The sequence below is a fragment of the Silene latifolia genome, chromosome Y (genome assembly GCF_048544455.1).
Source record: "Silene latifolia isolate original U9 population chromosome Y, ASM4854445v1, whole genome shotgun sequence".
In the NCBI taxonomy this organism is placed as follows: domain Eukaryota; kingdom Viridiplantae; phylum Streptophyta; class Magnoliopsida; order Caryophyllales; family Caryophyllaceae; genus Silene; species Silene latifolia.
In genome coordinates, this window is record NC_133538.1 from 394,302,314 (window position 1) to 394,316,652 (window position 14,339).

Sequence of the window (14,339 nt, forward strand, 5' to 3'; positions counted from 1 at the left end):
CTGTCATTTACTTTAATATAAACTTAACTAGGAATATAGTAAACTTAACTTATAAAACCATAGCTGTCTATTCCATTCCAGCCTTCTATTGCAGGACTAAAATGTTTCTTTATGTTCAAACCTGAAATTTAGAGTAAAAAGATATTAGTACAAGATAAACTCATGTGGCTAAGGTCGGGTGGAAACTGATCTGGGTCTGGGTAAGAGCTATGTGGTTATAGTCAGGCAAAACACATGTTGCTCAATTAAGGTAAACTCATGTGGGTAAGGTCAGATGCATTAAATTATGATTTCATGAAGGTCATTTGATTTGAACCGCTACACCAGATTCATTCTAATTGTTTCATTTCATGAACAACCATTTATAAATCCTTACCATTAAAAAATTAAACATAAATACAGAAATTGCCATTATTGATTGTTGAATTCATGCAAAGAAAACGCAGACATTGCAAACTGAACTAAAAACAAAGTTAAAAGTTAGAACTTCAGCATTGTAGGCAAAAAAAGAATAATACTTTGCAGGTTAAATTAGAACCATCTGGGTCAAGTCTGATCAAAACCATGTGCTCCAACTAAGGTCAGACTCAAGTGGGTCAACTAAGGTCAATCCTTATTACACGCACTAAGTTAGACCCACCACAAGCACCAAGTCCAACTACGCTGAGTAAACTTTACAGCAATATAGACGGAAAACATACCATTGGCTGTATAGTCATTTTGCTTCTTAGATGGTGATATTGAAAGGAACAAAAACTGTATCAAATACCTGAAATTCATTTAATGAAATTCGATTAATGAAAATATAATACCATTACTCAAAATTATAATATTACCTTTAACAAAAACAAACAGATAAAAACAACACTCAAAACTTGCAAATTTAGTTGGGTTGGGTCATACGGTTTAATTGGTTGCTTCGGGTGAACCCATGTGATTCGTTGGGTGGGTCAACCCATGTGATTCGTTGGGTCGGGTCAACCCATGTTGGGCTGGCTCGGGTCGGGTCAACCCCTTGTTGGGTTGGGTCGGGTCAACCCATGTTGGGTTAGGTCGGGTCAACCCTTGTTGGGTTGGGTCGGGTCAACCCAAGTTGGGTTGGGTTGGGTCAACCCAAGTTGGGTTAATTAGGGTTGGGTCGGATTAATCCATGTTGGTTTAATTAGGGTCGGGTCCAATGTTGGGTTATGTTAGGTTGGGTCAGGTCAACCAATAAATATGGGTTGGATTGGGTTGTTGGGTAAATCAGGTCATACCCATGTTCGGTTTAATATACGGTTATTTTTCTGAACGGGTTATAACCCGATTACATAGTTATACAAAAAAATTTTAAAAAAAATAAATTCAAGTCAAATTGTGGATTTAGATAACCAAAAAAACACTTAAATCGAAGAGTAATTTCAATCAAATTTTCAGATCGGGTTATAATCATCTATGTAGTTCTACATTTGGCACTGTAATTATTTTACTAATGAACAATAATACAACAAATTAAATTATTCCGACTATTAAAATCCTCATAAAATTTTTAAAATAATAAAATTTATTTTAACTTCTAAAAAAATACCATAAATTTTGTTCATCATAGATCTACCTATTTATCATTTAAAAAAATAAACTTAATTAATTAAAAAAACACATTGATTTTACATAGTGGAATAATTTTTTTTTTTAAATGAACAATATAACAGATCTACATTTTTAAAACCTAAAAACTCTATATTGCATAAGATCCACAAATTAATTATTCAAAACATAGAACGAAAAAAATAGGACCTTACAATGACGGTACTGTGTCTGAATATAACCTTGCATGTCCGAAAATGTTGTTATTTTAACAAAAGCCAGACGAAATTATTCAAAAGAAGGGAGAAATAAATTTGTTTACCTTATTTTCATCCATCTGACGATGTACTTCATCTTCAACCATTTGACAAACACGGTCTTTAAAGATTTCAGAACGAGTATACCGTTTAACCTTTTTTTAGGGATTTATAATAGATCAATGTTCTAAAAAAGTACGGTCTAAGAGGGAAACGGAGTGGGTCAGAGAGAAGATGTTGATTCAAAGGAAATGTGAGGTAGATTTATGGTGTTGATAGAGATTATGAGGGAATGAATGGCGGAAATAAGTTAGATTTACTGTCTTCAATGGCAGAAATTGAAAGGTGATTGATGAATGGACTGAAAGATGAGGGAGATGAATGAAGGCGGAAAAAATAAGATCTGCAGACTGAAAGATGAAGGCGGAATTTTAGGGTTAGGTTAGTGAGTGTGGCGGAAATATGAGGGTTAGGTTAGTGGAGTGAGGGTGAGGTTGGCTTTATATACATACAAATATTTAGGGTTTGGATTATTGGGTTGTTTGTGAGTGTGGCCTGTTTGTTTAGTGAGTGTGGCCTGTTTGTTTAACATTTACCTACTTCGGCCCATGTTAATATGTTGATGGGCCAGCTTATTGTTTATCTTTTCGACCCATTTTATTAACGTGATCAACCCATATTAATTTACTCGGACTTTTATCATTTTATAAACGCCTCATATTATCATATTAACATTTAAAATTCGGTTTTTTCCCATGGTACCCTCGAACTTTGGCAGATTACACATGGTACCCCTCCTTTTAACTTTCTACATATGATACCCCTATGTTTACCTTTTTCTTTCCCAGAATACCCTTTAGCAATATTCCGTCATAACACCGTTAAACCTAAGACTTATATGACACTTTTTTTTTATGTAATACACTAAACCTTATTTTTATCTAACAAATAAATACACCTCAAGCCTTTAACAAATAAATACACCTCAAGCCTAATATCACTTATCCCCACTACTACCACCACACCATCACCACCAAACTCCATTGACCACCACTCGTCGCCGACACCGGAACTCCGGCAGAGGTCGTGCAAATTTGGTGTGGCCTGATATTGTTTTACGTCATTCTCAACTAGGAGACATCACTGAACCTCCTTCCTTCAACCTCCATATCTAAGACCATCATCTAAACCACATTCCCCCAATTAAAACAACTCAACAACCAAATCTCCACCATTTCATTCTCTGTTCTTTACACCACACCGAATTTGAGTGATGTGAAACTATTTTTAATGAGATATTCTGAAGTTTTTTTAGTTTAATTTGGACGAATTACTGGGTTCTCTGTGCTACCAATTTGGAGCGATTTTCTATTTGTTAAGGCTTGAAATTGCATTCGAATTTCTAAGCAATTCAAGGTGCTGCTACTACTTACTTATCTCCTTGCGTTAACCGTTGGATAAGGCCGTCCTGTGTTGAATTTGATTGTGATTTTCTGGGTTGCTATAACTTGAATTTTTGCGGTTTCGAGTCTCTTTGAAAACGTTGAGCCAACTTAGCGGCTTATTTAGCTCAATCATGGAGTGAATCGAATGTTCAGCTCTGCTAATATTTGGAGTGGTATTGAATTGGGAAATTTGAGATTCATCCCAATTATAAAGTTAATGTTTGCAATCAAGAGTGGTCTGATGACATCCTATTGTGTTTTTTGGGGGAGGTGGAGGGATGATTATGATGGTGGGAGAAAAGTAAGATGATGGTGGCAGCTTGTATGGTGCTGGGCTGAACACAAGATGCGCGCATGACCTCTACAGGAGCTCCGGTGTCGGCGATGAGTGATGGTCGTCGAAGGTGTAGTGGTAGTGGGGATGAGTGAGATTAGGCCTGAGGTGTGTTTATTTGTTAAATAAAATAAGGATTAATGTATTAAACAACAAAAAAGAGGTGTCATAAGTCATAGGTTTAACAGTGTTATCACGGAATTTTGCTGAAGGGTATTTTGGGAAAGAAAAGATTAAATACATGGGTACCATATGTAGAAACTTAAAACGAGGGGTACCATGTGTAATCTGCCAAAGTTCGAGGGTACCATGGGAAATTTGTGACGCACGTGAACATCCACTATCAAATACTCTTACGCCACTCTCTGACATTACAAATGGTATATCGGTTTTTTTATTGTTTTTACAATTTATTATGTTTTTATATATGTAATGGATAAACATTTTTAAATCAAATCTCTGCAAATTAATTTTATTATACATGTTTTTATTTAAAAAAAACTTGCAGTTTCCCGTACCCCAAGTCAAAATACGAGAAGACATGTAGGTGAACAAAACCCACACACATTACGAGCAAGTAATGTAATTTTAAGCCCTGTGTCATCACCTGCCGATGCTCGCATTCTAACGCTTGATCAGTTACGGGTGAAAACGGCAAGAGACAAAAGGAAAACGTTTTCAACTAAAAAACGTACCGGTAATGTTAGTAATGTCTTTTCTCAATTAAGTCCCCCTACTACACCACTTAGCTCCACCAATACAGGTATATATCTATCTCAATTTGTTATATATCATACTTGGTCATATGCGTTATCATATTTATTCATAATTGTTTTTATTAACGTGATTTAGGAGGAGTGTGTAGTCCAACTGACGTGGTTGAGCGATTGGTAAGAGATCTATGTGCTGAGTATGGCGAATCTTTTAATGAAGTTCTTCCTTCTATAACTGTAAATGAACAAAGTCCCGGTCCCTCTGTAATAAATTCATCCTATTCACGTGGAGAATGTTCAAGAACTCAAACTAACTCATCCGTTGACTTAATTAATGACAGTAAGTATATTTACAACATTATTATTCCGACTTTGAGTTAGTCACTAAATGAAAATATACCTATCAATTATTATGTACAAAATTTAAACGTAGACTTTTTTTTTTACAAGGTTGGGAAGGATATTGGGATTTTGGAGATCCAGATTATGAATGTGAAAAATGTAGGGCGCAGATGTGGTTTGAAGAGAGAAAACTAAAAAGTCGTGGTACAAGACGGCCTAAATTTTCACTATGTTGTTCGGACGGCAAGGTTGTTCTCCCATACTTACATGAGCCACCTGAAATCCTTAAGTCTCTTTTGAATGGACAACATCGGTTTAGCAAGCATTTCAGAGAAAACATCAGAGCTTATAATTCGATGTTTTCCTTTACTTCAATGGGTGGGAAAATTGATCATTCCATCAATCAAGGTAGAGGTCCTTACACTTTTCGGATGTGAGGTCAAAACGTTCATCGAATAGGTACTTTAGTCTTGCCTGCAGAGTCAAGCCCTAAGTTTTGTCAATTGTATATATACGACACCGAAGAAGAGGTTTATAATCGTAAAACAGCAATCAGGTACCTATATTAATTCCTTTTTTATGTATAGTCTAAATTCATTAAATTTGTTTCCATTTTACTTTATTATTATCTTTTTTTAATTGGAAAAATATTCAATTCAATTTTCTTTTTAAAAAATGCAGTCCCAACGATCCCTCCAGGTTTAACGATGATCTTATTCGGTTGTTAAAAAATATGATTGACCAATACAATCCTCTTGCTAAGCTATTTAGGATGGTTAGGGATAAATTATCTATAGATAAAGACAGTGAAGTGAGCATCAGACTTATTTCCAGAAGAGAAAAAGATGGAAGAACATATAATCGTCCAACGGTTTCGGAGATTGCGGCTTTGATTGAAGGGGATATCGGTCCAAATATGGAGAAAAGGGATATTATTGTTAAGAAGTCATGTGGTGGTTTGCAGCGGATATCTGAGTTACACCCTCTATATACTCCACTCCAATATCCTTTGTTATTCCCATCCGGGGATGATGGGTATCGATTGGGTATCCTTCACGGTGAAGCTTCTATTGGGGTCAGCACAAGCGAGCAACCGCGTGAGGAAACAACGTGTCGGGAGTGGTTTGCCTATCTTCTACAAGACAGATCACCTGATATTGAATTTCCAACGTTGTTACTATCTGGAAAGGCATTTCACCAGTTTTTGGTTGATGGTTATATGATGGTTGAATCGCATAGGCTCAATTACATTTGTTTTAACCAAGAACGACTTCGGGTAGATAATTACAAGAACCTTTCAAATGCTGTTGGGAGAGGAGACATCGAGCCATCTTCTGCCGGTGCTCGGTATATTATCCCTTCGAGTTTCCCAGGTGGTGACAAGTGGAAGAAAGTGAATTATCTCGATACCATGACTATTTGCAAGTGGTTCGGTTATCCAGATTTATTCATTACATTCACGTGTAATCCCAAGTGACCGGAAATAGTTCGATTCGTTACTAAAAGAGGCTTGAGATCGGAGGATCGTCCAGATATTTTATGTTGCGTCTTCAAAATTAAGCTCGATGAGTTGATAACGGATTTAAAAGATCGACACATTTTTGGAAAAGCTAGAGCAGGTACACATTAAAGTTAACCGTTTAATTTAAAACATTATTTATTATTTAACAGTACTGTATATAATCTCATGCATTTCAAATATTTATTTTCCAGTGGTATATACTATTGAATTTCAAAAACGTGGTCTGCCCCATGCGCATATTCTATTGTTCCTACATCGAGAGTACAAGTTCCCTGAAGCTGCAGATGTTGACAAAATAATTTCTGTCGAGATTCCTGATCCGATTAAGGAGCCTATCTTACATGCTGCTGTTTGTGAGTACATGCTCCATGGCCCGTGTGGTAAAGAAAAGTTATCATCACCGTGTATGGTCGGGGAAAACTGCTCAAAACATTACCCAAAGCCGTGTACTGAAAGAACAACGGTTGACGGTGAGGGTTATCCTATATACAAGAGAAGCAAGAAAGGAGTTACGGTGAAAAAGGACGGTGTACCTCTCGGCAACGAATTTGTCATTCCATATAACGCTCAGTTGCTATTGAAATACCAGGCTCATATCAACATCGAATGGTGTAATCAATCTCGATCGATTAAGTATCTCTTCAAGTATATTAACAAGGGCTCTGATATAGTTACGATGCAGTCCTCTTATATGCGTCGCAATGAGGACGATCCTGGTCGATTTGATGAGATTAAGAGGTATTACGACTGTCGATATTTATCCGCATGTGAAGCTGCATGGAGGTTATTTGGTTTTGAAATTCATTATAGGACTCCTGCTGTTGAAAGGTTGCAGTACCACCTTCCGGATGAGCAGCCTATTTTTTTTTATGATGATGATTTCATTGACGACGTTGTAGATAAATCATCGATGGGAGTATCGCAGTTCTTGAATTGGATGGCCTGCAATAATTCTGAACAACGGGATATTCAGGTTGCAAAAGAATTGTTATATTCTCAATTCCCAACTAAGTTTGTTTGGAAGAAGAAGGAGCGGCATTAGAGCCTTAGAAAAAAAGGGTTTACGATTGGTAGGTTGGTTCATGTTAAAGGCCCCAAGTGTTTTGAGGACATCAGGACCGTCGACGAAAATGTATGTCCGACATTTAGAGAAGCGTGTTACAAATTGGGCTTAATTGGTGATGACAGAGAGTATATTGATGCAATAAAACAAGCTGCAGATTGGGGCTCTGGATTCTACCTTCGGAACCTTTTTTCGACTTTATTACAGTCTGGTACTTTGTCTATGCCGACCACAGTTTGGGAAGAAACCTGACGGCTTCTTTCCAACGATATACTTTATAGGCAACGGAAACTTCTTAAAAATCCAGGTTTGTCTTTTATATCACTCTACATTTATGGCTTCCTTGATTATATTAATTTTTAAATAACGGGTGATTTCTTTACTTTTCCACTCTATGTATCATTATATTTAGGGGTCGTTTGGTTACCCACTAAACAATGCAGGAACTTAAATTCATGTGAATTGGAAAATGGGTATGTTGTTTGGTTACCCCAATTCACATGAATTGGAAGTTCCCATGAATTCCAATTCCTCCACAATGGAGGAAGTTGCTTACCTAGGCCCCCCTAGGTAAGTTAGAATGCCTACATGAATTGCACTTCCTCCATGGCAACCAAACATTTTTTTGCAATTCACATGAATTCCAAATTCACGTGTTTTATGACTTCCTAGGCAATACAAATTCCTATATGCAACCAAACGACCCCTTATTCTTCTGCAACATCTATTTGTTGATCAATAATATATTCACCTTTTTTCCCTATATCAGCCTTACAACTGACTGATGAAGAGTTGAAAAATTATGCTCTGATGGATATTGAAAATTCTCTTCAATTAAATGGGAGTAGCCTAACTAGATTTCAAGGAATGCCTCTTCCAGATTCTTCAACAACGTCACACCATCGAAACACGTTAGTAATGGATGCGTTGTCGTACGACAAACAGTCACTGAGGGAAGAAAATGAGCTTCAACTTTCTTCAATGACTGATGAACAAAGGTCGGTGTACAATGAAATAATGGATGCTGTTTTAAATAATAGAGGAGGAGTTTTCTTTGTTTATGGATATGGCGGTACTGGGAAGACATTCATTTGGCGTTCTTTGTGTTCTGGAATAAGAAGTAAGGGAGAAATTGTTGTAGCAGTTGCATCAAGCGGAATTGCAGCAACCTCGATACCTGGTGGTGTAACAGCTCATCCGAGATTAAGTATTCCGCTCAACGTCAATGAGGACTCTACTTGCTCTCGAATTAAGCCTGGTAGTGATTTAACTGAACTTTTGATAAGGGCCAAACTCATAATATGGGATGAAGCACCTATGACTCACAAACATAGCTTTGAGGTTGTTGACAAAAGTTTGAAAGATGTAATGCGCGTTGTGAACGCGAGAAATGCTGAATTACCGTTTGGTGGTAAGGTGGTAGTATTTGGGGGAGATTTTCGCCAAACTCTACCGGTTGTCTCCAAAGGAAGTAGAGCAGACGTTGTGCGTGCATCTCTTTGTTCATGATATTTGTGGCGTTCTTGCAAGGTATTCTTCCTTAACTACCATAGTAATATATATGTCCACCAACGTTATTAGTTACAACTGTTCTTAAAAATTAAATATATAAATATGATAACATTTGAATTTGTGCAGGTGCTTAGACTAACAAAGAACATGCGTTTGCAAGGTGGAAGGACAAGCGACAATGTTGACGATATAAGGAAATTCTCGGAGTGGCTCTTGGAAATTGGAGATGGTTTAGCGGGCGGTGAAAATGACGGGGAAGTCGATCTTCAATTCCCAGACGACTTACTCATTCAACATGTGGCAGATCCGATTGCATCAATAGTAAATGTCACATATCCAGATCTACAAAACCAGTTGTGGAACCCAGATTACCTCCAAGAAAGGGCAATTCTCGCCCCTACTCACGAGATAGTTGAAGCGGTAAATGACTACGTGTTGTAGAAAATCGATGAGGAGGAGGTTATATATCTAAGCTCTGATGAAGTTTCTAACGATGATAGAGGCGTAGGTGACCCTGACCTTCATTCTACTGAATACCTCAATAGTATTAAATGTTCCGGACTCCCAAATCATGAGCTGAAGTTGAAGGTTGGTGCTATGGTGATGCTTCTCAGGAACATTGATCAATCACGCGGTTTGTGTAATAGAACACGATTAATTGTGACTGATTTAGCGTCACGCGTGATTAGATGTACGGTTTTAACAGGTAGTCATAAAGGTGATCACGTGCATATTGCTCGACTAACACTAACTCCGTCGGACTCCAGTAAATTCCCGGTACGTTTTAGCAGAAGGCAATTCCCCATCGCGGTCTGTTTTGCTATGACTATAAACAAGAGTCAAGGACAATCATTATCTCAGGTCAGCATCTACCTTTCAAGACCAATTTTTAGTCATGGACAGCTTTACGTAGCGCTTTCCAGAGTTACAAGAAAAGAAGGTTTGAAACTCTTGATTTGTGATAGTAATAAGGTTACATCAAATACAACAACAAATGTAGTCTACCATGAAATTTTCCAATATTTGGAATGATATTAGACTATTTTCGTTAATTTTATAGTTATGTTTCTTCAATTTGATTGTAACCGCTTTTCAAATTTGATAACTATTTCCAATTTATAGCGATATTTATTTTGTTTGCTTTTTATTATTTCTCATAAATTACATTTATTATATATTATATACTATGTTCCATATTACAACACCGAATTTGTGGGTTTATATCACAAATTTAAAACATGTTCAAGTTTCAACCCCTTGCAAATTTAGCACGTGTTTTATTCTATTATGAATATATACAAGAAATACAAATTAAAATATACATGTTCATTATTTAGTATTCTTTATATATTCATAGCGATTTCAATGATTATAAATTCATACCCGTGCAAATTGTACGGGTTGAAAACTAGTATTAGGCTAAGTTGAGTGCACATATTTATATAGGCTCATGAAGTAACTATTGATCTGAAATAATAGGACAAGCTAGGTCACTTCAAACTGCAAAATGACTGCAGAATTTTGACAATCCTTGTTTGTTTATAGAATCAATATATATATATATATATATAAGCGGGTTTTTTCAGGCAATTTTAGAGTTTTCAACTTTTGTAAAACACCTATATACTTTAAATATTAATATGTACGAAAAGATATAAATTTGGCCACACAGATAATGCAGAAGATATAATAATTACTCCCTCTTATTCTAGATAAACCTCCCTATTCATAGGGGCACTAGAATTAAGGAGAGGGATTAAAATAAGGTAAAGTATTATAGTGGGGTTTGGTAATTGGAGAGAGGGAAGGTATTGTGGGGTATTATTGTGAGTGTGGTGATTAAAATAAGTATTGTTGTGGGGGTAAGTTGATTAAAATAAATATTGTTGTGGGGTGAGGGGGTATTATTGTGGGGTAAGGTGATTAAAATAAGTATAAAACTTTACTAAATAAGGAAATAGGGAATGTATTGTGAATAGATGAAAAATAAAAGAGAGAAGTTTATGTAGAATAAGAAAGAGTATATTATAATTAATCACAACTGACAAAAGATCTATTTTACATTTGAATTTGTTAAGAACTAAAACACTAATTACAAAGTAGGTATATATATATATATATATATATATATATATATATATATATATAAATTGCATCAAGTGAGTCTAGGTATCTTAGGTGAGTCTAGCATCTTAATCTCAACCATTAGATCTACTCCTAATCAACTACCGAGATTAAATCTCAAAAATTATAATTAGACTATATAAGGCTCGATTTCACGCTAACCTTACAATTCTGTTTCACTTTCTCTCTCTTCATTCACACTTTTTCTCTCTCTACGAATTTCCCTCTGTTTTTCTTCGTTCTCGCGTAAAACAAATCCAAAGAAAAATATACACAAATAATTTTACTTTTCAATTCATCATTCAATTATTTCTACAGTTCAATCGTTCTCGATTTTGCTTGATGGTTGATACTCCTATGGATGCCGATTCTCATGAAAATAGTTTGCGCGAGTAATCCTTTTCTTTGATTATAATCGTTATTGTTTTTCCTGTCAAATTTGATTAGAATCGTTGTTTTCTCTCTTGAATTTGCAATTTCGCTTTATCCTTTGCTTTCATGATAATCGTTGTTGTTTTCCGTCATATTTGATCGAATTTGATTATAATCTATGTTTTTGCTACAAATTCGCTTTTTCCTTTGTTTTTGCTACCGACATTAACATGCAAACAGGTAATTTCCGTAATCCTTTCGTTTTCAGTTTTGCTTTTCGCGATTTCATCTGGATTCTATGTCGCTGATCACTCGCTATTGTAATTTCATTATTCCGTTGCTTTTCAGTTTTTTAGGTTAATCGATTTTATGTTTGCTTCAATTTTAACGAAATCCGTTCACTTCTACTTCAATTTTACGATGTCCTTTCCTTTGATTCTTCTCGTATTTGCTTTTCTCTTAAATATTAGGTGAAATATCCTTGTATTTGTTGTTTTTCCTATCGAATTTTCATATTTGCGTTCTCCTCTGGCTTCGCTTACAATCGCAGTTGCTTTATCGTCACATTCCGTCAATTTTGATTATATTTGTCTTTATTTTGTTGCTTTTCAGTTTTTTAGGTTAATCGATTTTATGTTTGCTTCAATTTTAATGAAATCCGTTCACTTTTACTTGATTTACGGTCTCCTTTCCTTTGATTATACTCGTAGTTGCTTTTCTCTTAAATATTAGGTCAAATATCCTTGTATTTGTTGATTTTCTCGTTCAAATTCGGTCAAATTTCATTATATTTGACCTCTTATCCTGTCTTGTATATTCATGTTCCCCTGTCTCGTATATTCCCTACTGTTTCTCATCAATGCTTACAGGTCAGCTTGTTACAATATCAATGTTACTGTAACACAATCACATATATTCATTTTCCATTGCACATATAACATATGCTGTACCACTTCTGGACGTCCTCTTATTCTGCTGTTACTTCAATGTACTTTAGTTTCTTGTTCTAAATTGAAGTCCATCCTCTTCGCATATTCCTGTTCTCCCGTCCATCCTTATGTCACTACATTGTCATAGTACTAGTATTACTGTAACAATGTTACTCTTTGTAATACCACCGTTGTATTCCAGGTCACTAATACTCGTATTTCCCTTTTTGTATTACAGACTCAAGTTCTGTCACTCAACCCCATTCTACGCCAATTGTCCAAGAGCAACCCAATCCTCAACCAAATAATCGCTTTTCTGTCTCACACGCCTAATGGAGGTGAGCGTTGGATGCGTGTGGTTGAGCACAAGTTTAGACCTACCATTGGTGCGCATTTCGCCTCCTTGAGGCTGGAATCAAGTTCTACGAGGTTTATGCTCGGGCATGCGGATTTACCCCTCGGAAGCACAGTACGAAAACACTACGAGGTGGTGTTGCACACCAAAAATTCGTAGTCTGCAACCGTCAAGGGTTCAGGGAATCTAAACCGAAACAGCGTCCCAGAACCAAGGATGATGAGAATATGGGTAATTGTTCGTCCACAAATAGTACGATTACACGGCGAGTTAAAATCACAAGAATTGGATGCCGAGCATACGTCGATTTGCCCTTCTACATGGCCTTGATGGCCCGACTATGATTGACGAGTTTTCAAGTCCACAATCATCGTCTCACCTCTGTCAGTATGTGAGAGATCTCGATAAGATTTCACGATCCCTTGATATGTTCCCGAAGACGCTTATCTTGGACAACTCCAAGTTGAATATTGGCGCTGGATTGACCTTTAGACAGGTTAAGGAACTTGTCAATGGGTATGAAAATATCGGTGCTACATTGATAGATTTTAAGAACTTTCAAAGAGATATCAAGTGCTACATTGGGTTAAGAGATGCTGACCTTTTCATCGATCGACTCGAGAAACTCAAAGCAACCCAACCCCGATTCTACTTCGCCTATGATGTTGATTCGCAAAACCGTCTAACAAAGTTCTTTTGGGCTGATGCTACATGTATTAGAAACTACTCATTCTTTGGGGATCTTTGTGTTAACCCCCTACTTACGGAACCAACAAGTATGATATGGTTTTTACACCATTCACAGTGTTAATCACCACGAGAAAGTCGGTGTTGTTTTTGCGGTTGTCTCCTGTTACACGAGGATGACATCTCCTTCCAATGGACCTTTCAAAGATTTCTTGACTGCCATGGGACAAAAAGAGCCACGATTCATGATCACGGATCAATGCCCTGCATAAAGAAGGTAATAGTGTGACAATGTTATCAGAATAGACTTACTTAAGATTATTGTACCACAACTTTCTGACTCCAACTACCACTGTTCCATCTCTTCCTCTTTTACAAGGTTATTCAATAACAATGTTACTGTAACTAAATTACTAACATATAATTTACTCACTTGCTCTTTCCCTATCACTGGTCAATATCACGTTCGACTTTTTGTTTCATTATGCCTGGCATACAACAGGCTTTCCTTCATTTTCAAGACAGCTAGGCATCGTTATTGTATGTGGCATATTACACAAAAGATCACGGACAAAGTTGGTTCAGCACTCTGCAGAGACACGGACTTCCTTGCTCGCTTCAACGCTGTTGTTTGGGACCCTGATATGGAGCCGTCGGAGTTCGAAGAGAAGTGGCAGAAGGTCATTTCAGATTTCGAGCTGGAAGATAATGATTGGTTGACTACAATGTTCGACGACATACACCATTGGATTCCTGCCTACCATCGTGACCTTGCCTTGGGCTGCATATTAAGAACAACACAGCGATCAGAAAGTACAAATTCGTTTTTCAAGCGCTATGAGAATCACTTTGGTACACTGGACGAATTTTGGATGAGGTAAACACCTCTTTTTCATTCCTTACGATGCCGGGAACAGTGTATGTTACAGTACCATTGTTTCATTGTTACATAAATAATTTGTTGCCGAATCCTTGTTGCATTAAAACCAGGTTCCAAATCTGCTATGGACCAGCGCTATACACGAAGGTGCGATGATTATAACAAATGACCACTCATTCCCCGAGCTTAAGACAGAATTACCTATAGAAAAGCATGGCGCTATTATATACACACATGC

The 14,339-nt window shown here is 36.7% G+C and overlaps 1 protein-coding gene across 1 annotated transcript; it reads left to right on the top strand.

Moving 5' to 3' along the window:
* Positions 1 to 5,390: 5,390 nt before the first annotated feature.
* On the top strand, positions 5,391 to 11,274 carry LOC141632106 (uncharacterized). The gene is made up of 7 exons (XM_074444685.1): positions 5,391 to 6,120; positions 6,371 to 7,190; positions 7,368 to 7,453; positions 8,012 to 8,727; positions 8,881 to 9,075; positions 9,196 to 9,342; positions 11,197 to 11,274. The coding sequence occupies exons 1-7, from the start codon at positions 5,391 to 5,393 to the stop codon at positions 11,272 to 11,274; spliced, it is 2,772 nt and encodes a 923-aa protein (XP_074300786.1).
* The last annotated feature ends 3,065 nt before the right edge of the window (positions 11,275 to 14,339 follow it).